This window comes from Oreochromis niloticus, linkage group LG10 (assembly GCF_001858045.2).
Source record: "Oreochromis niloticus isolate F11D_XX linkage group LG10, O_niloticus_UMD_NMBU, whole genome shotgun sequence".
NCBI classification, from domain to species: domain Eukaryota; kingdom Metazoa; phylum Chordata; class Actinopteri; order Cichliformes; family Cichlidae; genus Oreochromis; species Oreochromis niloticus.
The window spans coordinates 26471790-26497304 of record NC_031975.2 but is presented as its reverse complement, the minus strand read 5'-3'; the positions used below and the strand labels follow the sequence as shown (position 1 = coordinate 26497304).

At 40.7% G+C, this 25515-nt stretch overlaps 1 protein-coding gene across 1 annotated transcript in view; it reads left to right on the top strand.

The window, feature by feature from the left end:
* Positions 1 to 18950, top strand: part of LOC100710078 (F-BAR and double SH3 domains protein 2) — a 42575-nt gene extending 23625 nt beyond the window's left edge. Inside the window, exons 10-20 of the mRNA XM_005458261.4 lie at positions 4973 to 5068; positions 8776 to 8892; positions 11255 to 11353; positions 11576 to 11728; positions 11825 to 11959; positions 13197 to 13280; positions 14843 to 15026; positions 15107 to 15330; positions 15563 to 15773; positions 15863 to 15927; positions 16010 to 18950. Of these exons, the coding sequence (XP_005458318.1) occupies positions 4973 to 5068; positions 8776 to 8892; positions 11255 to 11353; positions 11576 to 11728; positions 11825 to 11959; positions 13197 to 13280; positions 14843 to 15026; positions 15107 to 15330; positions 15563 to 15773; positions 15863 to 15927; positions 16010 to 16093 (1452 nt within the window). The 3' untranslated portion in view covers positions 16094 to 18950. The remainder of the gene's footprint in view (positions 1 to 4972; positions 5069 to 8775; positions 8893 to 11254; positions 11354 to 11575; positions 11729 to 11824; positions 11960 to 13196; positions 13281 to 14842; positions 15027 to 15106; positions 15331 to 15562; positions 15774 to 15862; positions 15928 to 16009) is intronic.
* Positions 18951 to 25515: the final 6565 nt, after the last annotated feature.

The window sequence follows — 25515 nt, the reverse complement described above, 5'->3', positions numbered from 1 at the left end:
ACTGTGTCAAAAAAAGGGTGACTGTGGCTTGTAGTGGGTCAGTAAGACCAGAAAATCACTCTGTAAATAAATACATTTTTAATTTTATCCTGAAATAAATGCTTGTACCAAAGATATCAACGTATCTTCAGGTGTGCAGCTGCATGTTTGTTTTGTTTTTCTGTAACTTCAGCTGTTGTTTGAAAGGCCCGGACGCTCTGGTTGTATGTCATTAGAGTAAGGTTTAAAGTTACCGCTAAGGACTGCAGACACATATTAAATGAAACATGAGTCAGACTATATTTTAACCTGTGCCCACCACATTTTCCTGGAATAAAGCTGGAACATGTGCAGCACTTTTTTGTGTATAATAGACTGGGTTTTGTTAAACCACTTGGCTTTCTGTGCAAAAATATTTTGTGTCAGTCAGTTTAAGCCTCAAGGTGTTTACTGCATCTGGTCCTAAAATTCAAAACTTACTTGGACACAGGTTACTTTGGACACAAACGTAATTTTGGCAAAACCAAAACCAAAAATATGTATAGCTACACTTGAACAAGCTGTGTTTGATACAGCTTTGCAATAATGACACTTATGATGTAGGAGTAAAATAAACACTGGCACTAGTTATGCCTACTTTTGACACACTGGGAAGCTCACCAGTCATGTCACAAGGTTGTTGGAGTCAGTCTCATAGTAAATGAGTCAGTCCCCATACACGTGTTTACAGCCTAGTATATAAAGTAATTTGGTCTTTATGGATATTTTCTCCCTTTCGAAGAACTCTGGTAGGGGTGACTTTATTCCACAAGCCATCCATGTAGAGACTGGAGTTAGGGGTGTGACTGCTTTGATTGATGTTTAACCCTTACACAGACCATCCAAGAAGTCTATACTTCTATAGTTTTTAATCTGCCACTTAGCACTATATGCATGATAGCAGTCCACCCTCTCATCCGAATTTGGTAACTTCTGGCTACAGAAATGTAACGTGGCAGAGGGCAAAAGCTCACTTTGAGTCTTTAAAAGTCCAAAGAGAATGAGTGGCTGTGTCCATCTCTCAGATACTGTCTATGTTTTTGACCTTTCTCTGATGACCCAGTTTTCTATGTTCATGCAAACAATCACATTGTTGATCCCAGTGCAAAATTCAGTAACTTACTTTGCGAACCTTAGAAGAGCTGAAGTCGAGCGCCTCACCAACTGCTAATTAATTTAAATGGGTTGAGTTACGTTGCCGCTCCTTGGTTACACGCTGCTGAGCTCCCGTTGGCCTCTCAGGTCACCTTCACAGGGGCATCTTGTTGCTGCTCAGGCCTGAATCTGAACAAATCATTAAGAGAGGGAAGCGGTGGGTGCAGCGGATTTCGGCAGGACTCACATTTCAGCCCATGTGCTTCCTGTGTCAACACAGAAACAGATCTCATGTGTGCTCTGCGTAAAGTGACGTTCTGTGATTTGACTGGACGAAACTCTCATGAATGTTTTATTGTTTGTTTTCAGTTCTGTGGTCTAAATATACCATAGCATCCAATTTTATTTATAAAGCACTTCAAAACAACAGGGCTGACCAAAGTGCCGCACAGTAAAACCAAACATGAAAGACAAACACAGGCCAGAGAGTAAAAGATGGTAAAATGGTAAATGGCCTGTATTTATATAGCGCTTTCTAGTCCCTAAGGACCCCAAAGCGCTTTACATATCCAGACATCCACCCATTCACACACTGGTGATGGCAAGCTACATAGTAGCCACAGCCACCCTGGGGCGCACTGACAGAGGCGAGGCTGCCGAACACTGGCGCCACCGGGCCCTCTGACCACCACCAGTAGGCAACGGGTGAAGTGTCTTGCCCAAGGACACAACGACCGAGACTGTCCAAGCCGGGGCTCGAACCGGCAACCTTCCAATTACAAGGCGAACTCCCAACTCTTGAGCCACGATCGCCCCGTGGCGATACATAAGAGATGTAGAAGTTTACAATAAAGGAGTGCTTAAAAAGAAAGTTAAGGTCACAGTCAACATCTCATTTTTAAATGAACCTTAAGCTAGTAAAGGGAAGCCAAAGTTGGAGTGATGTGCTCTTCTTTACTTGTACCTGTTACAAATTGAGCGTCTGTAGGTGAGCAAAGGAGGCCTGGCTAATTCCAATAAGAAGTATATTGCAGTAGTGGGAGGAGATTATGTGTGTTACTGTTATGTTAAGTGTTACTGTTTTAAGATTGCATTTAAAGAGAAGGGTCTTAATTTTGACAGTATTTTACCACTGGGTATCATCACCTAAATATGTGATGATGGTTTAAACACTGTGCCTTCCATCTCAATGTCAATAAGGAGGTCAAGGTGAGGCTGAACAGGGAACACAGCACTGTGCTTAACTGGGAAATGAACTTGACAGACATCCTTGTAACAATGAAAAGAAATGCTGTGTTTCTGAAAAATAATAAGAGGCAGCAGGTACAGAGAGAAAAGTAGAGGTCCAAGAATTCAGCCTTGTGGCCCCCCACCCATACCCCAGGGAGGGCAGTATAGGTGGAGGTAAAATCATCAGTGGTGACACAGAAACTTCTATCAGAGAGGTAGGATGTAAACCACCAGAGGGCTTAGCCAGTGATGCCCACCCACCACACCAACCTATAGATAAAGATCTCATGGTCCACGGTGTCAAAGGCAGCTGTTAAGTCCAATAACACAAGCAGCACACAGTCACCCGAGGCAGCTGCTAAAAAATGTATTTAAAAAGTCTTAACAGAGCGGACTCAGTGCTGCGGTGAGTTTTAGTGCCAGATTGGAACACTTCCAAAATTGCTTGTTCATCCAGGAAGGACTTCATTTGGGTCTAAAAGGGGTTTTTTTCCACTAGTTTAGACTGAAAAGTTAGTTTTGAGTTTGGTTTGACATTTCACAGAAGGATCTAAGCTTGGTTTTTTAAAGCAGCGGTTGCACAACAGCATGTTTAAACTGAGATAGTTTAAATTGTATTCTGCGGTACTGATGGGAGGAAAGTAATGCCTCTCAGATAAATAAAATTGTTGAACTTAGATTACTATTATCACAGTTTACTCCCAACAGTGCATTAATGTTTCATTTTTTATACTCCAGTTCTTTCTCCTCTTTAGTTTCAGTTCAGTAGTAAACTGAGAATGTTGTGTATACACCGCCTGCTCTGTCCAGATTTGACCCAAGCTGTGACAAACGACTGTCCAAATCCTCCTTTTTCCTGTTTATCTGGAGTTTTGGGGCCAAAAAAAGCTGTTGTTGTAATCTCATACTGATATGAGAAAATATAATGTAATGTTACTGTGTGGAGATAAAGATAAAAGTGGATAAAGACCTTAATAAGAAATATTTGTCATGATACATCAGAGATTTTGATTTAAAGAATATAAAACTGATATTACTAAACCTGATTTCCTTCCATCTATTTTCTGCTGCTTATCTGAGTCCGGTCATGGGGCAGCAATCTAAGCAGATGCCCAGACGTCCCCCTCCCCAGCCACCTACTCCTGCTCTTCCTGGAGAACAGTGAGGCGCCGCTCTGGTGCCTTTCAGTGTAAACGAGTAGCTTTCCAAATAACTCAGCTCTTCATCATGTCTCTAAGGCAGAGCTCAGACATCCTTCAGAAGATGCTCATTTGTGTCAGATTTTAGCCATAGGTAAAGGTTTGATTATAGACTGACGGGTAAATCAACAGGGATCAATACCCCGCTCCTCTTTCGTCCAATACAAGTTCCTCTATCAAATCATTATTTGACACTTATAAGAGTCAGCAGTCCAAGCAGAGATGTCCAGAAGTTCCTTTTCTCACTTAAGCGGTATTTATGGTCACGCAAATGCGTCTGACAACAGACAGGCAGCGAATACCGGGATACCACGGCGAGCCAGTCGAGATACATAATGTGTCCTAATGTGTCCGATGTGTCTTTGGTCTGCCCTTACCAGACAGAAACACCTCATCTAGGAGACATTCTGGAGGCCTCCTATTTCAGATGCCAGTCAAACCACCTACACTGGCTCCTTTCCTTTCTGTGAATGATCACAGTTGAGGAGGAGAAGCTATGCTGTCCCCTGGTATGGTCTCCCCAAGTCAACTGGTTCTTGATGAGGGGCCAAACTGAAGTACAATCAAAAGACCAAGGTTACCAGCCTGGAACCAGTACTGGGGGGTTCCCAGAACAGCTGATAGCGGTGCCCCATGAGTTCAGCTTAAAATAGCCACACAGGTACTTCGTCCTCCTTCGGGTGGGCAGAGAGCTTTGTGGTTCAGGTGGTGGTCCAGTCCTCAGGTGCTTCAGCTGGCTTTAGAAAAAACCTGAAATTAGAATTAAAACTGTTTGTACCTTCAGCTGTGTTACTTATAGGGATATGTTATGTAATTTGTTAACTGTCTCTTTAAGCGGACTTGGTAGTGGAATCATTCGCTTTCAGCAGCTGGAGGGTGAGCGTTTGTTAAAAATAGTCTGTGTGAAAATAGGCAGGCGGTGAACTCGAGCCTGTGATGCGTTTTTAATGTCAGGCTGTGACCACAAACACCAGAGTGGTGATCAGCATTCAGATCAGCTGATAGTAACCGGAAACGGCTTTATGGTCATTCTTTTAATTGTTATTGGCGTTTTCTTTTGTTTGACTTGTGTAAAATAATAAAAAGCTGATTTTGGTTCATTTTATAAGCAAATAAAATAACTGAAAAAGACAGAAATAAACTGACAGAGTAATGGAAAATTTAATTATGAATGTGGCCCTAAGTTACACAGATCACTGGCCACAATTCACAGTTCATTCAGCTGGAGGTCTTTATATTTGAAAAGTTATTTTTAAATAGAAAAAAATGTGGGCAAGAAATTAAAACTAAATAGGGAGAAAGCCTGAACCCTAAAGGCTTTACTAAGTGTTAATTATGCAGGTTTAGACATGGGCTGATTTGTAATCTTGTGATAAACCTTAAATAAATATACATGTATATTTTTGTCTGTTCCCTTGAAACACATGCAGGTTCTGCAGGAGTTTCACCAGCAGCTGTTTGTGCAGAAGAACCTGGCGTTCCAGCAAGCACCAGACTTCATGTTCCAGCCTGTTGACTCAGACATGGTAAATCCTGATCTTTTTCTCTTTTTATTCATTATTAAATGCATAAAATATCACCTGCGATTGCTTTTAGTTATTACTGGGGAAGATAAACTTGTATCTATTATGCATGGAATGAAATCCCCTACCAAAAAAATCCAGAAGTCAACATGATTTCTCTAAAATGTTCAAGTAAAACTTGAAGAATAATTTTTGAAACCATTAAAATCCAAATCTCAAAGTGTTTGGGTTGCTTTTATTACACATTTTGTACCATAAATAAGGTTCGTGTTTGACTAATTTAGTTGGCAGGAGGTGTTAATCAGTTTAACGGGAAATCAATTTCTACAGAAAAGTGAAGTGAAAATGTGGATCCTTCAGGTTTGGACTGCACAGGTTGGAAACCACAGATAAAACGCTGTAATGAAAACAGATAAGAGGAGATTGTTGAGAAGTGGAACAAAGCTCAACAGATGACAGATTAATTTGTTTAGACAACAATCAATACAAAATCAGACGAGTGGAACAAGCAGCTCACGGGCATCCTGAAAGCTGAGCTGGCCGAGCCACGTGGCCACAAAAGCACGGACTGGACTCGGCTCAGGACCTTCATGCTCAAAGCGGCTTTAGGCAGATCAGGTCTACCATTTTGGTCCAGAGTTAAACATCTCAACAGTACCAGATGCACAAAAGATTTTTGTTTTTAGACATTCATGATCAGTGGAGGATGAAGCTTGAGAAGCGATCTTGACCTTTCCTCTAAACTAAGACACAAGCAGGAAAAAATGTTCAAATTTTTCTGATTTTCTAAAAATTTGTAAGTAACAGACAAAGTAGCTTGATTGTTTAAGTGTCAATAATCTGTCTCCACTGAAATAAATGACTAATTTAAATAGATTTTAATCACAAAAGTGCTGCACACACATTATGGAACAGTCTGGGTAAGAAGTCAAATCAGGAAACATAATAAGTCCTGCGTGATTGGTCTTTATCTTTGTTAGTCTGAACTATGAGCCTGAAGGCAGAACAGTGAACTCTTGACTTTGTACTGTACTCCTCGCCCTGCACAGGAACTTAGATTATTTCCCATTTTTAGTTTTTATTTACAGATGTGTCGTCTCATTTCCTCAGCGTGGGACTATTTACAGCTCGTGTTTGTTCCGACTTTATCAGACTGTTTAACTTCCTAAATAAATGCACAACCTCTGCTTTTAATTTGCACTTCAGTACATATATATATATTTATATATATGTATATTAGCACCTTTTGAAAAGCATATGTTAACTAGTCACTGTCCTAAACATAGAGGAATATTTACACAATATAATGAGATTTTCCTTTTTTTATTGTTAATGTACACCACACGCTTATTCCTCTGAACTTTATTTCTGTCATCACACACTTTCAGGAAGTGTAAACAGATAAACGTGTGCTTTAAAGATTGTCTCAACTCATTGTCCTCACTGCTAAATGACCAGTGATTATAAGACAAGATACAGACAAAGTAATCTGGAAAAGTCTGTCACTGTTTTTTATTTACTTTTGCTACCAAGCTCTCGTTTTGTCTTGTGCTTTAAATCAAAGAGTTTCGCCTCGTTTTAAAAGTCCAAACACTTGTTGTTTATTCATCTTGAGCCATAAGGTTATGAAAAGAGTCTTTGTCTGTGGTTACCTGGTCTATTTCGATCATTTTAGAGGCCATCAAAATCCATCCGGCAGCATCAGGCAAAATCTACCTGACTGATATCTGACAGATGCCAGCTAGAAGATGAGCCTGGTATCAATATGGAGAAGTTTCATTTGCACTCACTTGGTAGCACACATGTTAAGAGCTTTGTGAGTTTTACCCAAAATGCAGTTTTCGTCAGTGAATTATCAGAAAACACACAAAACATCCGGCTGCACCGATGTTTGCTTCTGTTTCTCCACATCATAGAGATTAAATTGGTGCAGGATTGAAACTATAATCAACTCTAAATTGATTATAGGAAACAAGATCTTGGCTTTAGATTGAGGAGTGGGTTAAAGTTCATTATTTGCAGTTTTTTTGTTTGTTTGTTTGTTTGTTTTACCAGAGCTTTAATGTGTTTTTCCAGCCCTGTTAATTTCACATGGATATCTCCTGTACTTATAAAATTATGAATCTTCAAAAGCACAGTTAAAAAAAAGTTTTAAATTTCAACCCACCACTATGCACTTTCTGGGCCTATAATTCATAAAAAATAAGTAGAATGAAGGTAATATTTATGCATGACTTCATTAAATGTACTAAAGTTATTACACATAGATAATCAGCTGATTGTAACGGGGTCATGTGGGAACTTTTTCAGATTTTGCTTTTTTTATGGAATGACCCAGGATTCTTATTTTAGAAAACACCTGCAGGTCTGAACCTCTCTTTCTACATGATAGCCCTGTGTAACAGGCCATGTGACATGTAACAGGCCTTTAAAGTTGGGTAAGAAGTTTACAGAAAATCAAGTGCTGCTGTTCACCTCATGATTGCCACAATATGGCTGGTGAAATGATGCTGCTGCGATAACTTTCCAGAGTTGCTAAATTCTTCCTTCCTTCCTTCCTTGCTTCCCTCCGACTGTTTTGCATCTGTTACACTCTCAGCTTTATGGATTTCTCAGTTCAACTTGACTGCCTGGATTGTTTTTCAGTGCCAGTTCAGGTCTGAAACCCCTGCTCTGGTCAAAATCTGCTCTGGGAGCTGCACTTTAGGTGATAAAAGTAGATATGTGTATATAAACTGCACATCCTAAACACCTTTACGAGTCCCATTGCAGACATGGGTGCTAATTCAGGTGCACCTGCTCATGAAGCCCGCAGTGTCTCCTTGTGGCCTGAAGTCTATTTTAAATAATTTTATAGCCACATTCGGCTTTTATTGGATTCTTTGCCCACTATAAAAATTCATATAAATGTCAGCTTTGGTCCAAAAATATTTTCCTATCAGGCTGTAAGGTGACGCCGCAGGTCTGCCAAGTGATGTGTGACAACTACCGTTCATGGATTTAAAAGAGTCCGAGTCTGCCGCCCAGCTCCGCCGCTCCTTTTCTCCTCTGCCCCACCGGACAACACTGGACAATTTGTTCAAACTGCAAACGCTGGTGTTGTTTTCATTGGAAGTCAAACAAGCAGCAGCCTGTTCCTAAAGAAAACATTAGTGGTGGAGAGCCTCCCTTGCCTCCCCCTGCACCCACCCTCCATACCACTTGCACCAGACGGAGGGATCCGGTAAGGAATAGAGCTGAGTTTGGGAGGGAGGGAGGGGCAGGAGGTAGGCTGGGCCCTGTGAACAGCCCATCTGTGAAAAGGAGGCATTGTGAGCGGGCCTCACCAGAGTGCACTGACCCCCACACTCCCTCCACCCGGCCTCTCCCCTCCATATTCAGACACACAGCTGATGTCATGTGGAAATGGCTTAACTCATTTTGTCGGGGCTTAGAAGAAAATAAAAACTGAAGACCGTCACACCTTAAAGTCAACAAATATAAAACTGGCTCGTCAGAAGTCTTGAAACTCACCAGCCATCCTGGAGCAAATCAGGGCGGTTAGTTTAAAGCCTGTATCTGTATCACTGGGGAAAAAGCTGTAACTTATACATTTAAAATCCAGTGAAGAATAAAACACTTCAAAAACTGTCTAAATGATAATGTTATGATATTTACTTATTAGTAAAGACATTTTCTGTTATATGCTTGTGTGTTTGTCTTCGCTGTAGATGATGCAACTGCAGAAAGAGAGCGGGACGGCGGAGGAGCACACTCTGGATAAGGAGGCGAGGAAGTGGGCGAGCCGCGTGGCCCGAGAATACAAGAGCATCATCCACACTCAGAAGGTGAGAACCTCATCAAACACAGACGGTTTCTGCAGGTGTCAGGACAAAGATGGTGTCACAATGTCAGTCTGTGTGTTTACTGAAGTACTTTATTTTCATTGTTCACATATCCAGTGCATAACTACTCCCTGTAATACAATTATTTCATTATATTACAATAAATAATAAGTACATAGGGTATAAATTTTCTGTTCTGTATGCATGTGGTGCAAATGGCTCATAAAATGCAGCAGGTCATGCAGTTTTACAGTTGTAGTGCATGTTTGCTGCGAGGTAGTAATTGTTATTGAGTTCTTTTTGTGTTATTTTTCTGTGGCCATAAATGGCCTCTGTTAATGTTGAGAGAAGTTCAGAGGTGTTTTAATGAACACTTTTAAACTCGTGGCTGTTAAAGGCTAAGAAGAGGTCGCCCCTTGACTCTACAGGCAAAGTATCAGGACATAAATCATGTTATCATATTAAACACTTCATCATATCCTTTCTAGTTTGAACCAGAACATTAGAATGAGATTAAATGTGACTTGTGCAAATATCAACCTGAGATACTTTGAACACCAAGCAAACAGTTAGATGTTGACAATGAAAAAAATAATTAATTAAGAATTAAAAATATAAACTAGTTCCAGAGTGAAAGACGTGCCTCGGTGTGACGTAACATAGCCACATGCAGAAACTTCTCCTTGCTTCATGTCCTTATTGTGCTTTCTAGCGGGGGGGGGGGGTGAAATTGTTTTAATTATATTTTTATTGATTACAAGAAAATAGAAACCAACATAACCATGTCGTTCATGAGATGACTAAGAAAGGGTTTATAATGCTGACGTGGTGTAACAGTCCAGACACCGTGCAGTGAATTAAGTTACACATGGTGTATGTAAATGATTAAAACATGGCGTTGATATTTGAAAACACAGCAGGTAACACTGGTCCTTGTACCCCAAGTAAAGCTTGTGTGATCGTTATTCACAGCAATCCAGTAACCAAATTAGTTCAAATCGAACCAATCAGTCAGTCAAATAGATGTTATATTAAAAAAAAGACAATGACACGAGCATGTTCATTTCTTGTTGTGTAAAAGACGATCTGACTGGACGGCTGTTCGACACAGGAACGTCCTGAAAGTCCGTCTGTTACAATCCGGTCAGTGCCAGTGTAGCACCATCTGCTGTTTCACAACAGAAACAACTTTTCTGTGTTTTGTTTGTTAGATTCATAAAGCTAAGCAAAAAAATTGGCAAATTCAGGTTTAAAACATAAAGCAACTTTTAAAAAAGTCCCACAAAGTTGATGTTTAAATTCTCTTTTAGGGTGTAAAAATCTGCTAGTTTTAGAGCTACAGATTACTTGTTGAGCCCTCTATTGTTAAAAATAGATCCTGTAGCTTTTTTGGAGAATCTGTGGATTTAAAAATATGTTAAAATTAGCTGGTCCGTGTTTTCATATTGAGAAAAAATTTAATGCTAGACCTGCCCCCCATCCTGCAACAGCAGCAGTTGAGGCAATATATTCATCCATCAGTCACGTCAAGCTAGCTCTGGCTCACGTTACTGTAGCCTTCTAATCAAAATGCATTTGCAATCTCTATTTTAAATTTTATTTTCTTGTTTTCACTGCCTTCAGTCTCTTCTGTTTAAGCACATTTTGCATGTAATGAAATGTGCTCTATAAATAAAATTGGCATTGACATAAATTTCTATGCCTATCAAAATGATATCCTCAGCAGTTAAAGGTGTGAGTGGTGGTAATTTTTGTTGCTTTTGCTTTCACTATATGATGAATAAACCCATATAAGGAAAAGTCATGAAATATGATCATCATGGGATTTTAATTTAACAGTTTTTACAATTCCAGAGGAGTCATAATGACCCTTTGGACATGATGAATGTGGCGTTCTGCAAAGAGAAGGAAATCCTCTGGGAAGTTTAAGTCTCTGAAGCTAAACATGCATGTTGTGTTTGTGTTTGGGTTTGGAGTTATTCTGATGTGGTTTGTCACCCCTTACTCACACATTCCCTGGAAAATCTTTGCAGGAAGTGTACACAATGCACTGATGTGTCACTATATTTTTTCCATTAAACTGGAATTTGGCCTTTAATGCAGCGAAGCCGGTCAGCTGGATGATAATAATAAACCTCAGCATCATAAACTCCTCCATATTTTACTGTGGCATGAAAGTGATAAGAGCTCCGTCTCACTGGTTTATTGCGAAAGCCGGTTTCAGATAAGTGAGCCCAGCTCGTGCAGCGACCTGTTTCCAGATGTCGCTGGTTATGTTGATGGCTTTATTGTTGGACCGTTTCCATCTATTCCATGTGTTCCTTTGTATACGTCACCACGATGGTTGTAATTGTTTTGGTTTCAGGCCCTGGAGGAGTACGGGACCCAGGAAGCTTCGGAGCCAAACAACAGCGAGCTGGAGACCAAGATGGAGGTGGCCAGGCAGAGTCTCCGGAGGGCAGAGGTAACCTTTGAACTTCTAGATCAGCCATTTCTCCATCTTCTTAATCAGTTTCTCCTTATTTAAAGTTGCCCCAGTGCGCCACCTGCTGGTTTGAAAGGTGAAGTGACAGATTTAAAGGATTCATGTTCTGTTAGAAGAGAGGAGAGGTGTTTAAAACACACGGTTGTCAGTGGGTTGTGAAAGTCTGGTGGTCTTTAACTCGTGTTTGTTTTTTGCTGCTAGACGGTGAAAGCGAAAGCCGAGGCCCGGCTGGACCTGCTGAGGGAGGCGGGAGTCCCGGTTGAAACGTGGCTGAAGAGTGCGATGAACCAGGTGATGGAGGAGCTGGAGAACGAGCGCTGGAACAACCTGAGTACCCACGATCCTTCACTCTCCGTAAGACGAAAACTCAGATGCCACAGTGCTGTAGTTTTAAAGTATATGCGCTGTAGATTTGTGCCCTTCACGCAGATGTCGGTCTTACATCCGTAGGTAACAGCAGATTTGGAGCGAGAGGATGAAGAGGAGATGGAGGACAGCGGCGAAGTGTTGGACGACAGCAGCTCCAGCCCCTCCAGCACCTTGAAAAATTATCCACTCACCTGCAAAGTGCTCTACTCTTACAAGGTAACGACACATGCTTAAGCAGGGTCGTAGCCGATGAGTCGGTCAGTGCCCAGAGAAATGGTGACATCTACAAAGCCTCATGTGTTTGCAGCGAGTCGAGTCTGAGTTTAGTCTTCTAGACAATCAGTGCTGCTGCTCTGGAAAAAAAACACTGTTTGATTGCTGTTGCAGCATCTCTGTGCTTTCTGTATTGACAACTCATTAAAATACGTGTAGAGGCCGGCCTTGCCTCGAGCTTGAGGCACTGGGAGTGCGTGTTGGGAGTTACAGAAGCAGTCATTATTAGAAAATGCAGGAAGCTGGCGTAGCTGGAAATTGATGGATGAAGATTCAGGAGCCACAAAAAATGTGTTTTTGGAAGAACAGTGACTTGCAGAGTTACACTTTCTGTCCTCCGTAAACCTCATTTTCATGCAGAATACATAAAACGGCTGGAAGGAAAAGTATATTTAAGTTTCCATATTTTCCGGCAATTATATGACTAATATTTGAATCTTTGTAAGTGTCCCTGTTATATAGGTTTACAGCGACTTGTTCTTTATATAAAATATTTTTATGGTAATTTTTTTAATGGGCTGTACAGTGGTGCTGAAAGTGTGGTTGAAGTCCGCCGTCCGTGTGGTGCATGTAGATGATCTCTGTGTTAGCCTGCAAAGGAGCCCTTTTCAGTCTGTCACCCTGTAATAGCTGGGATTTCCTCCATCTCTGCTGGATGGATGTCGTCATAAAATGTATTAAGATATAAATACATTTAACCTCTTCACACATGATTTAAATATTTGGATTGGACGTGGATCTTTAACATGTCACCAATTATAATTCTGACTTTGAAGTAAAGCCACTTATTGTTTTGGCTGTTTTTAATCAGTTCCAGTCGTGTTTAACCTCCATTTGGATTTATTTCCCCAAACTTTGTGGCACAAATGATTCTGTGTCCAGGTTTAAAAGACCTGCTCTCTGAATTTCTTCAGAAATTCTAATGTCCTGAGTTTTGTGCTGTTTTGGAGTATTAGTTGTTTTATATTAACTGAGTCCTGAGTAAAGTGCGGTATTAATACAGGCATGGTCTCAGTGTCTTCTTCAGTGTTCTGGCTGATGTTATTGAAGCCACAGTGAGCATTTTTGTCTGTTCACCAGTGTGGCGGTATTTGAAATATATACATCACAGGTGAAATGAAGAAGGTTAAACTGTTACATCGCAGCTTTAATTCGAATTAACGTGTTTGTCTGTCTGCAGGCTTCTCAGCCGGACGAGCTGACCATCGAGGAGCAGGAAATCTTGGAGGTCATCGATGATGGCGACATGGAGGACTGGGTCAAGGTACAGAAATAACACATACACACTTGTGTAGCAGAAGCACTCTCATGTTTGAGGGTTGGTTGTTTTGTGTATTATATTATTAGAAGTTCACTGTCTGGCTGTTAGACTGTTTGACAAACATTTAGTTTCAGTTTTTATAAGAACTGAACAGTTTTGTTTGGTCGAGGTTTTATAATGCTGGGAGATGCTGGCGTCTTTGAGTGATCTGAATCGCACCGGTACAGAGTATCTGCTGGATGTTTCAGTGTTTCTCTGGAATGAGTTGGACTGATGTGGCTTCAGGAATTAGGATGATTCAACTAAAATGCATGCGGTGCATTGAGGCAGGTCAGGTTGGCCTGGGTGGTAGAAGCTATGCTGAACATAAATACAAATCAAAAAATGTACAAATACACAGTTCTCTGCTTTGTTTTTTGCCCCGCAGACGTAAAGGGCTGATGGGAGATTGTCGTCACCCAGCAGGGCAGGCAGGTGGGCGGGCATGGCACCCAAGTTTGCGAATGCAATAATTTATGAATGAGGCGGTTTTTAAATTCATACCTTACATGCAGCTACTGAAAATCTGGGCCAAATCCTGATTGATGGTGATCCAATCCTGCCTCAGCAGCGCTCCGGTTTGATCACAGTTTGTCAGCTTCTGCTTTTTAACAGCAGTTCGTGGACTCTCGATCAGTTTTAGATCTGCAGAGTGACTTGGTCATGGATATAAAATGTTAATTTGATGATCTCCCAGCTACTTAGTTATCATTCTCTGTTTGTCACAGACTGTTACAAAGTTGCTCCTGGGCCTTTGGGAGAAAATTTGAGAAGTCTTTGAGGACATTTTTAGGGTGGTCAATGGTGTACACTTAAATGTAGAAATGTCAGGTGTGGATGCTCTCGTCATTGTGTGAAGTCATTCTTTTGTAAAAGCCTCTGCAGAGCTGCTGGTGTGTAGTCATTGTGTACTTTGTGTGTGGTTGTTTTCAGATCATTTCCCTGAAGTAACATTGTGCATTGTTGCTGTTTTACTTTTGTTTATCGTTTAAGTCTGGCTTTCCTGTGAGCCATTGTGCAAATGTTCCACGTGCTGAGCCAATATTTTATGTATATTTACTTAGGTGATTATGTTTTCATATACAGATATAGTGTTTTTATTAGGGTATGTATTTTAATGAATATAATCATACATAAAAATGTGAGCAGTATCATTTATATAGATCTGTTTGAGTGCTGTGATTCCCCATAGCATGCCCCAACAGCTACCTCTGAGTGTTTTAAATCTGAACTAAAATAAGCAAGCAGAGGGAGGGGAGGCCACCGGTGTTCATGAAATCAGGTTTCATGAAGTCAGCAGAGGCTCGTTTAGTATTTTAGATGTCTCATTAATTCAGGAAGAGAGAACAAATGCTTTCCTATTATTCTCTTTGTGGCTGTTATTAAATTCTGGCGACGATGCAGTGGTTTTGTTTAATCCCTACTCTTTACATCTGAGTTTGAATTTATTTTTTCTCATTATGAGTTTTCCTGTTGAAACATTTTTGGCTGTCATCACCGTCTGTGTGCATTTTCTGTGTTTCCAGGCCAGAAACCGCAGCGGACAGGTGGGCTACGTCCCGGAGAAATACCTGCAGCTGCCCTCCTCCAACAGCCTGCTGAGCATGCTGCAGTCTCTGGCCGCGCTGGACGCCCGATCCCATTCCTCCAGCAACTCCACCGAACCTGAAACCGAACTCCCAACCGGCTCCGTCAATGGAGACTCCAGTGGTGAGATGCGCCACCACCAAATAATATCAGAGTTTTGATTTCCCGCTTTGTTTGATACCCTGATTGCCGCTGTGTTGCAGTTTCATTCGCAAAGGCTTTGTACAATTACGCGGGACAAACGGAGGACGAGCTGTCGTTCCCTGAAGGCGCCATCATCCGCATCCTGAGCAGAGAGACCCACGAGGATGATGGCTTCTGGGAGGGCGAGTTTAACGGCGTCGTTGGTGTGTTCCCCGCAGTTCTGGTGGAGGATCTCACTGTGACCAGCGAGAATGGAGACGGACAAAGAGACGGCAGCGCACAGGTAGGCTCACGCTGACATAGCCGCTAAATTTCATGTTCTACACAATTAAAATTCTTCTGGTTGAACGCACACACAGTGTCCCCTCCGGATTAGCTGCCTCTACATTAGCGCAGTACAAATCTACTGTAGCATCTTATTTATGACACTAAGTCTTGTGTTATTAAATAATTTATTTCTTTTTATTTTCTATAAAATATTAAGTTTGCACACCTGTCCACTGTTTGTGTTGAAGGCTTCCCCGTCCACACTCTCTCAGTGCGAGCGCTCCCCTCGTGGTCCCTTCCAGCCGGGACCTCTCCACAGCAGCCCCCTTCAGACCCCCACCGTGTCCTCTCCAGTGTCGAGTCCCTGCAGCGCCACAGCCTCTCCCATTGGCCGACCACCCTCCTATCACAACGGACACCACAGACCGCCGCCGGCTCCACACAAAAGCCCCTTTCACAGTAAGAATCTCTGGTTTGTCTGTGAGACTGTTTATCTGTAAGAAAAAAGGCTGATGTGAATAATAATCTGCCTCCTCTGCCCTCTTCAGGTCCAGCACAAAGCTCCCCGCAACCCCCCAAATACCCGGAGAGCGGCGGTGGCACCATCCGACCCGTGAGTAAAACCTTCAGTGGTGACGTAAACGACAGCAGACCTTTTTCATCTTCATTTTAACTGAGCCGATGGATTTTTACAGGTACGCGCCGCACCTCCGCCCCCAAAACAGCATCCTCGCGGGCAGGTGAAGCGGCGGGAGGAAGTGGAGATCACGCTGGTGTGAAGGTGGCACCCCCTCGAGCAGGGACTCGTAAAAACACTCCCAAAGGAAACCCGAGGAAACTTAAAAATTCCCGAAGACGCCTGGAGACGGAAGAAGCCCCCCCCCCCACTCGGAGAAGGAACACCGCTGCGCCTTTTTCTTTTAACTTCCTGTTCAGTGTTCTCGTTTCTCAACACTACTTTACCCAGAGTTTGTACAAGGCTTCATTCTCAGCCCCGAACAGTTAATAAAGTGATAACGAGCGAAAGAAGTTGATAGAAAAGTTAACATCATTTTATCAGTTAGTAAAAATCAGTGTGTTTGGACTCGCTGGCTGATATTTTAGGGAGCCAAGCTCATTCGTTCCCTTGCAGAGAGCTCAGTGTGGTATCATTCATCAGTTCGAGGACTCAGTTTGGTTCTAAAGAACGTGCAGCTGACTGAATGAGGCGTTTCAAGATATTTAACGCACCGACAGCATAAAACAGAGTCGTTAGCTGATGAGCAGACCCTGGATTTTCTGTTGTTTGAGACTCGGTCATAGCAGCATTTCATGTTAAAGTAAAACATGTCAGACTGGACTGACCTTGACCTTTGAGAGGTCAAACTGAAGGAAGCGTTTGTGTTTTACCTTCATTTTTCTGTTTATGAACAAAGACACGAGTCTGCAGAACATATTGTCGATCAGGCCTCGGTTCCTTAGATTTAGACACATTTCACACCCCCTCAGTGAGTCTTGATAATTTCAGCTGTGATCTGAAATGAGCAACTGAACCCGTGAACACATCAGGGAACTGTTCACAGAAGTCCCTGAGACCTCTATAGGACCAGAAGTCTTTTACAGACGCAGGGGTCGCCCCCTGGTGGCCTGTAAATAGAATACAGGATTGTTCGTTGCTTAACTTTTCCAACCTGGCAGCTGTGTCAATGTTCTGATGTCTTTGGGCCTTTTTGGCAGTGACGTCATTCCCGAGTTTGTGCATTCCAGCAGGAAAGTCAGAAAGCAAAGAAAGATGGGATTTATTTTAGCTGCAGCACGTTCATTAATAGAATGTGGTCAGTGCTTAGAGTGTGGCTTATATCGTGAGTCACAAATACAGGTGAGTGGCAGAGCAGATGTTCTCTGTCACCATCTTGGATTGTTAAGGCTGCTCTGACTTTCCAAGGAGGAAATACTAGTTAAGGGGGAGTTCCGGATGAAAATTACTACTGGGAACTCAGGAATTCTGACTTCCGACTCAATCTGGAATGCACCGTAAGCTAAGGGCCAACAAGACAACAGCAGATATTTTGACAGCACCATTGCACAACCACACCGCTGCCTTCAGTGACCTTGTTTTTTAGGTGTAACCACTTTTCTGTATCTCTGTTGACACTAAATTGCAAAAAATGTTGTTTGAGGTCAAAATACAAAGAAATTGTGAGCAGTAATCAGCAAAAATAGTCTGAGAGTCGCTAATTACATCATCAGCAAACCATAAATTAATTTTCTGTTCCCACCTGAGCGATCTTTAGGCTGCCCGTGCTCCACACGGGTATTGTGCATGTTTTCACTTCTTTTTTGGCTTCATTAGTCGATTATGTTTCAGATAAACTGCCTCCTGGCTCCGGTTTCACATTAAACGCTCTGCAAGAAAACAGTTCTTCCTTCAGCTCGTCCGAAAACATCACTTCTAACTGATCGTGTTATGGATGCCTTAGCTGCAGAATTTCTCCTCGTTTATGGATCGAAGAAAGAATTTTTAATGTTATAGTTATGATTTCGCCCCCGTTGTGTCTCACGTTGTAGCTCTTTGTTACCACCATCAGATTCACGTCTATGCAACAGAGCTGCACTTGTGAGCAAACCAAAAGTCTCGAAAAGAGGCTGGTCCTCTCCGCCGACACGCGTGACCGCTCGCGGTTACACAAACAAGGGAAAAGTGGCAATTTTTACCTGTGATTGTTTTGGATCCCTTATCTTTTATTCCTTTTTTTCCCCCTTCTAATGTTTAAGAAAAGTTTAAAGTGGGAAACATAGAACGTAAACACACAAACACACAGTCTAACTCTTTTGTTGTTTTTATGTTGCATAATACAGAAAAAAACTGTTTTTACGACACTAATGATGCCAGTAACAGTCGCTGTTGGGGAGGACAGTTTACACTGAGCATGTGCAGTTTAAAGATGCCTTTTATTTTTAAGGAGGAAACCATCCTGAGCTGCTAGCTGTCCAGTTTAAAATCTATAGTGAAGCACTTTCTGATGTCTTCTTATTCCTTTTCAGTATTGTGGATGTTTTGTTCAATATTTCCTGTTTGATATTTGTTTACCAGCCGTATTGGTATCAATACTTCCTGTTATTTAGCCTTAAATAGCCATTGTAGTGTCTTTGATTGAGATATGACTTATCGATCGTATTGATAGTTTATGGAGAGCTTAGAGATGGATATCTGTGCAAGTAATGGCACAGATTTTTTCCCCTTTTTTGTTTTTAGAATTAGGATTTTAAGAAAACAAAAACAATTAAACTGTAGCTGAATCTGATCAGAGGAAAAGAGTTATCCGTCAGCCGTGACGCTGCATTCTCGTTGATCTCCTTGAGATCTGAATGACATCAAACTTATTTTTGAAGTTTGCATTTACCCTGTTGTATTATTAAAAGAATAACTAAAGTTTCTTTTCCATTAGAGAATTTTTTGTTAACCTGTTTACTGGTCCTGATTATGCATCAAGTCAGAATCTGAAATTCATTTTTTTTAAAAAGGACATAAAAACTCCCACATTTTACAGCGTCGGCTATGCGGAGGCTGCCAGGCGTCGTATTTACACACCCATGGATGTTTAACTGTATTTATTGTGTACAAATAAATGTGAAATAAAGATAGCTTAAATGGAACGAGACTCTGTTTTAACTCTTAATTTCTGCATCCACCTGTTTAAAAGCCATTATTTTAAAATAATGTGTTACATGACTGCACAGAAGGATGTTTCAGCTCCATTTTAAGTCTCCGACCAAGTCGCTGTAAATAAAACAAGTAAAAAAATTTTAAAAAGCACCTGCTTTTATTTACTGACTTCATAAGTACAGGCATGGAAGTTGAAAAAAAGGGTTATTTGTAGGTCAAAATCTTTTTTTTTTCTCAGTGTTTCGAGTTAGTAAGTCTCAGATTAGCCCTAACGCTAATTTAATTTGAAATTTTCTCCTACATTTTCTCCTGCATTCTAAAACAAACAATCTGATTATAAAAAAAACTTTATTGGACAAAAACTACATGGAAAAAAGAACTCTGTGAAATAGAAAAAATAAAGTTCAATATCTTGAAAATCAAATAGAATACAAGCTTTGTTTACTTCTTTGTTTTCTGTATTTATCTGTTTGTATAAGACAAATAGTTTATCATAAGTTACTGAAAGTCTTTCGGCTCTTCGAAAAAAAACTGATGGGCTCCAACAAATAGACATAACTAAAAACTACAGCCTCAAAAGTAAAACTCATTTGTTGCTGATAACAAATGCAAATCCAAAGTGTTGTTGTTCCCACCCCAGAGCAGCAGGTGGCAGCAGCACGATACAAAGGAACTGTAGTGTATTGGGATTTCTGTTCGTCTATTTTTTACAAAAAAAAAAGAAGCAGTTTTTAACGTAAACTGTTGATTAAAGAGTTTTTTGTTGCAGTTTAACCTAATATGGGTTCAGCTGAACTTAATGTTGGGTTTCTATTGATTTTAGAGAAACTATTCTCTGACATTTCCAGCAGTGCATGCTGGGAAACGCTGTCTGTAGACTGTAAGCACCATAAGTGAGCGCTGTGTGCGAAATGCTCCCCTCCCGCCAATTGACTATGTGCACGAGAAAATGCTAACTTCCTGGTTTGAGGCCGGATGTGGGGTTGCACATTTCCGGTAGCTTTACTTTGCGGTAAATCGCTACTGCGAAGATATACTCCAAAATCATGTCCAGAACTTGAAAACGGAAAGATTGCGTTAAGTTCCAAAGAGCAGAAGGTGGGAACACTCACCACTGTTGTGTCACAAAAAAATCTAATGATAGATTTTGACGTTTAACCACTTAAGCCCCACGTCTCCGGTACCGGGGGCAAAAAGGAGGAGATCACGTTTAATCGGTTATAACGCGGGTTGAGAAATATAAGTTCAGACATGTGTGGTATCCACAGAAACCTCATAATCTCAGCTAAAATGTCATATAAACCATTTCTAAAACCACCAAACACACCGAAAATAAGCCGCGATTAAATGAGCAGTTACGTAAATGCGCAGAAGTCCGCTAAACAAACAAAACCGAACCAGAAATTCTTCAGACTTCATGTAACCGGTTAAAGATGGGCTGGTTAGCTCCCAGAGCTATCACTGACTCCACACACCAAGTTTCACCACGATCAGACCAAAATTCACTGAATTAGCCACAAAAGAAGAGCACAAAAACACACAGCAGCGCAAATGCCCTAAGACAGAAATTGGCTTACCGTCCCGATTTCCTCCATTATTTTCACCGTAGCCGGTAACCACGTGATTGACGTTTAAAGAGTTTAGATCAATGGTTGTTTGCATCACTCAACACAAGCAGAACTGCATCACTGCAGCATAAGACACATCGTCCACATTCAGAAGCACATCTCTGTATAGTGACTGGTCTTATTCTTTAAACAGGCAAATGTTCAGCATTCAAACTACAGATGAACAACAGTCACAGATGTTTCCCGTTATGTCCACACCTACACAGCATGTTAACAAACCGTGAAAAAAGCCACACAAAAAATGAACGATTGCTGGTGAGGGTTTCTATACATTAGTATGTATGAAGGGTATGTTGTGACTTACCTTCAAAATTACAGTGGTCCCTCATTATAACGTGGTTCACCTTTCACCTCGCTGTTTTGCGGATTTTTTAGTGCAACTTTTCATGCTTATTTTTACGTCACATTGTGTCCTGCGTCCTGCGTCCTGATCGCTGCAGACATCTCCTCCGTGACGTCTGTCCTGTACAGTACAGAATCGCTGCATCGATTGCTAGCAGTGTGACTCTGAAGTGCAGTACTGGATGTCCACGATGTCCACGCATCAAAAAATAAAATTGGCTACTTGATTTCACCTATTGCTGGTTATTTTTAGAACATAACACCCGCAATAAACGAGGGACAGCTGAGAAATATAACATTTGAATCCCTTTTCTCTTTTGCTCTGAGGCGTGGGGGAAAAATATCGACAAGTCCATGAACATCATTTACAGATATATTGCGTAAATGCCCAAGACATCTATAGAAATGTAAATCGCGGCTTGATTCATTCATTTGCTTAACTTGTTTTGGACCGTAAACAAGGCGCGAATAGGACACCGGAAACAAAGCTCCACACAGGAGTTTTTGCACCGGAAGTAGCATATGCTAACGTGCACATGTGTTAAAATGACACTTTGAGAGTGGAAATCAACTCTAACATGTTTAACCCTGAAATTTTAACACTCCAGTTTTTGCTGTGTAGGGTAAAATAAATACGAGCACAGCATAGACTTATATTAAAGGTTTATTGTCATTTCTTAGTATACCAAAAGACAAAAAGGCATTTTAACCCTCAGCACAACATCACAAATAACACATGTCACATATTAGTCATTTAAACAGTAATAATTAATTTTTTTTACTATAGTATAAATGAATATATATATATAAATACTATATCTATAGATAACACAACAATTAATATATGTATTGTTTAATTAACATCAGAAAGTGATAAAAAAAAAAAACATTAGAAATAGCAATAGCTTCATAACAGACCAATAAATCAACACATTTTCATCAGCAGATGTTTGCATGTTCAGTAAAAATATTTCAACAAGTTTTTGATTAAAATTTTCAATGAACTTCAGGTCCAGGGTATATACAAATTATACCCTGGACCACAGAGGGTTAAATTTGAAAACAGTTTAAAAAAAAAACATCCCCATTCTAAAATGTCATGTGACAATCTGATTCATAAAGAGTGATGATGTCACAAGGACATCATGCCTTTGATCCTTGGAAGTGTTTTCCTTAAATAGGGGTCAGGAGCAGCAAGTTTTAGTCAGTTTGTTCGCAGCCTTCAAACGTTCGACCAGAGATATATTTGAAAGTATTTGTAAACCTCTTCAGAGTCACTGTGCACAGCATTCAAAATGGATCGACGAAAACGCCAACAAAAATTAAAAAATCTTGCTGCCTCTACTTCGAGGTCTGGGCGGCCACTCACTTCAAGAGGGATGACTGATATGACACGATCCATTAGTGCCTCATCAGTCCAAAGGACATTACAGGAAAACTCCGACCTACATGCAAAAATTAAACAAATTGAAGAAGAGAAGCTTCAACTGGAGGAGAAGTGCAGACAATTGGAAGCACGAAATCAAGAGCTGGAAAAACAACAGCAACGCCAGCCTTACACAAAAATTATTAGTGAGGCCTGGACAGGAAAGTTTGGTGAAGCACGACAGAAGATTTTGTTCCTGATGAAGGAAAACAAGACAAAGAGTGCTGAATTAAAAGAAACGTCTGCCCAGCTTCAACGCACGAACGCTACTATTGGGGAGATGCAAAGGGATCTCCAAAACATGGAGCAAAAGAATCAGGCGCTCCAAGGAAGGCTTGATGAAGCTATGGAACAAAATGCACAAATCCTCGGACAGAAAAAGGAAGAGGTCACACAAATGCAGGACCAACTCAAAGGCATAAAGGAAAAATACGAAGTGCTGAAAGTCAGGCTGGATGAAACAGAGTGCAAAAATAAAGAGCTTCTTCGAGAGAAAGAGCAACAGGAAGAAAAACTACGTTCAAAGATGCAGCGTAGGATCAATGAAATGGCGACAAAACACTCAGAGGTCATTAATGACATGTTGTTGAACTCGGACAACTTGAAGCGCGAAAACGCTGAAATGCTTGCGCAAAAGCAGCAACAAGAGAAAATAAATGAAGACCTGCAGCGTAAGCTTCAAGAAATCACAAGAAGAAATGAGCAGTTAAAAAAGATCCACAAGGAAAAACAACAGCAAAATACAGACAAGTGCAATCTATTAAAAGAAATGGAGCAAAGATGCCAGAAGCTTGAGAAGGAAGTTGAAGGAACAACCGATCAGTTGAGAACCCTCATCCTAGAGAAAAAAGTGCTCGTGGAAAAGCTCATGGAAAAGAAGAAAAAACGTTTCCGCTTCTTCTGGAGGAGGGACACTCCTGCTTTTTCTACTTTTTCTATTTTTTCTACTGCTGATGTCACCTCGTCTCCCTCCACCTCTGTTCCATCTTAATTTTCACCTCTCCTCTCCCCTTCTCCCTTTCTCTCCTAACACTTCTTCCCTCTCTCCTTCATCTTTTTTCTTTTTTCACCCTGACCCCCCAACCAGTCCCGGCAGTTGACTGCCCCTCCTGAGCCTGGTTCTGCCAGAAGTTTCTGCCCGTTTAAAGGCAGTTTTTCTTCTCCACTGTCGCCTAGTGCTTGCTCAGAGGGGATTGTTGGGGTTTTCTCTTTTCCCCTTCTTATTACCGTTTTCCTTTATTTACCGATTTGTTTTGTTTACTTTTCTTTTACGTTGTTTCTTTATTTACTTGTTTAACTTTTTTTTCAACTTATGTAATAAACTAATAAACCAATTGAATTTATCCTCTGAGTATTTTACATCTAATCTTTAAAGAATATTTCCAAAACATTTTCAAACATCACGATATGTCTTTTGTTTGCTTGTTAAAACCCCGTAAATGGTGAAGTAAAAACCCTGTGATATGGTTTAAAACATCAAAATAGACTAAACTAGTCTAAAACTAAGAGACACAGGATAAAGTTGGTGTGAAGGTTTCAGTCTGTGAATGAATCTAAGCACCATCACCTTAACTTTAAATTCATCTCTGTTACCCTTTTTGTAACTGAACTCTGACCGTGAGCACCACAGCCACTGCGCACCAGTCACACGCACTTTAAATCCATCACAGTAAACCAGTTAGTTTACCTCAGTTCGTTTTGCAGCACATTTTACAACATGCAAATGCATAATGTGCCATGTACAGACTCAAAATCTGATTTAAAAACATGAGGACTGACCTGTAAGCTTTACATTTACAGTTTATCACATACCACTGAGCAGTTCTTACCTGTAAAATTCTAACCCCTGAGAAGAGATATTTTACTGTTATTTTATCATTGCATCAGAATCATTTAATAAGCATTGCATTGAAGCGTTTATTGAAGCTATTGACATTACATTAAAGTTTATATTACAGTGATTGTTATAACCTCATGTTAATCTTCTATTCACAGGGGTTAGTATAATCATATAATCTTTCATTGCAGGTGTAACCGTGATCATCTTTATACATATTACAGTTTGGTGCTTATTATAGAGTTGTGCTCAAGTCAGTAAGGGTTAAAAGCTACAGTCAGCGGGATGTCTGGCTGATCTATTGAGTGAAGTGACGTAGAGCATAGAAGGCTGCACACGCTTACAAAACACTTATATCATGTTATTCTTTATGAGCTTTTATTCAGTCATATATTTTGTTAAACTTTAAGTAGTGGCATTTGATTAGAACATTTATTCAACATATTACATATATGGTCTCAGTTAGGTCATGGCACACATGAAGAGTTGGCCTCTGTCCTTACAGACAGAGTGGATGCTGAGGTCGAGACACACATGCACACACAAACAGTCGTTGGACTCATGTTTAGGCAGTAGTTCAAATATTCAAATAATAGTTTGCAAAGCCTTGTAGCTGTAAGATTATGTTTGCAAAAGAGACAGTTTGTTCTAGGGGATAAGCAGAGTTAGAAGATTACCGGGAAGGATCTGGCCTCGGGAAGAAGAAGATGTCCTTTTAAATGTGTCAGAAGTTGTCAACAGAACATGTTTGTTTTTGAAACTCATGTATGTACGATATCTTCTTGACGCATAAAAATCCATAGTCAAAACCATAAATCCTAGAAAGCAAGTTCTGTTCTGATATGAAGTGTTGCGTAAGATACTCAAAAAGCAATTTGACCTCATACTGAGCCACACCTTCAAGAAGGTCATGCATTATATCAAATGAGTAGTTATTGCAAATATGGTAATACTGCAATGAATTGAGTGCAGAATTTCTTTTCAACCCATACAGTGACTTCAATTTAGGATTTTCCCGAAGAGACTGGCAACGTATGTCAAACAAATCTTTCCCACGAGGAATAATTTTAGGATCATCCTCACTGTACACCATTTGACAATCATTCTTCTCAATCAAACAAAGGCGACAGAAATGACGGCTACTGAACGACTCATTAAAACCAAGAATTGAGTGCATCCCTAGGTTATCTCCAGTGATCTGTGATATTGTGCCATATACCTGCTCATCAGAAAATGGAAGACTTAGCCCTTGGCTTTCCAGTTTTTTGACATCATTTATCAGTGGTTCCAGTATAACATCAAAACCATACTTTTGCAGATCT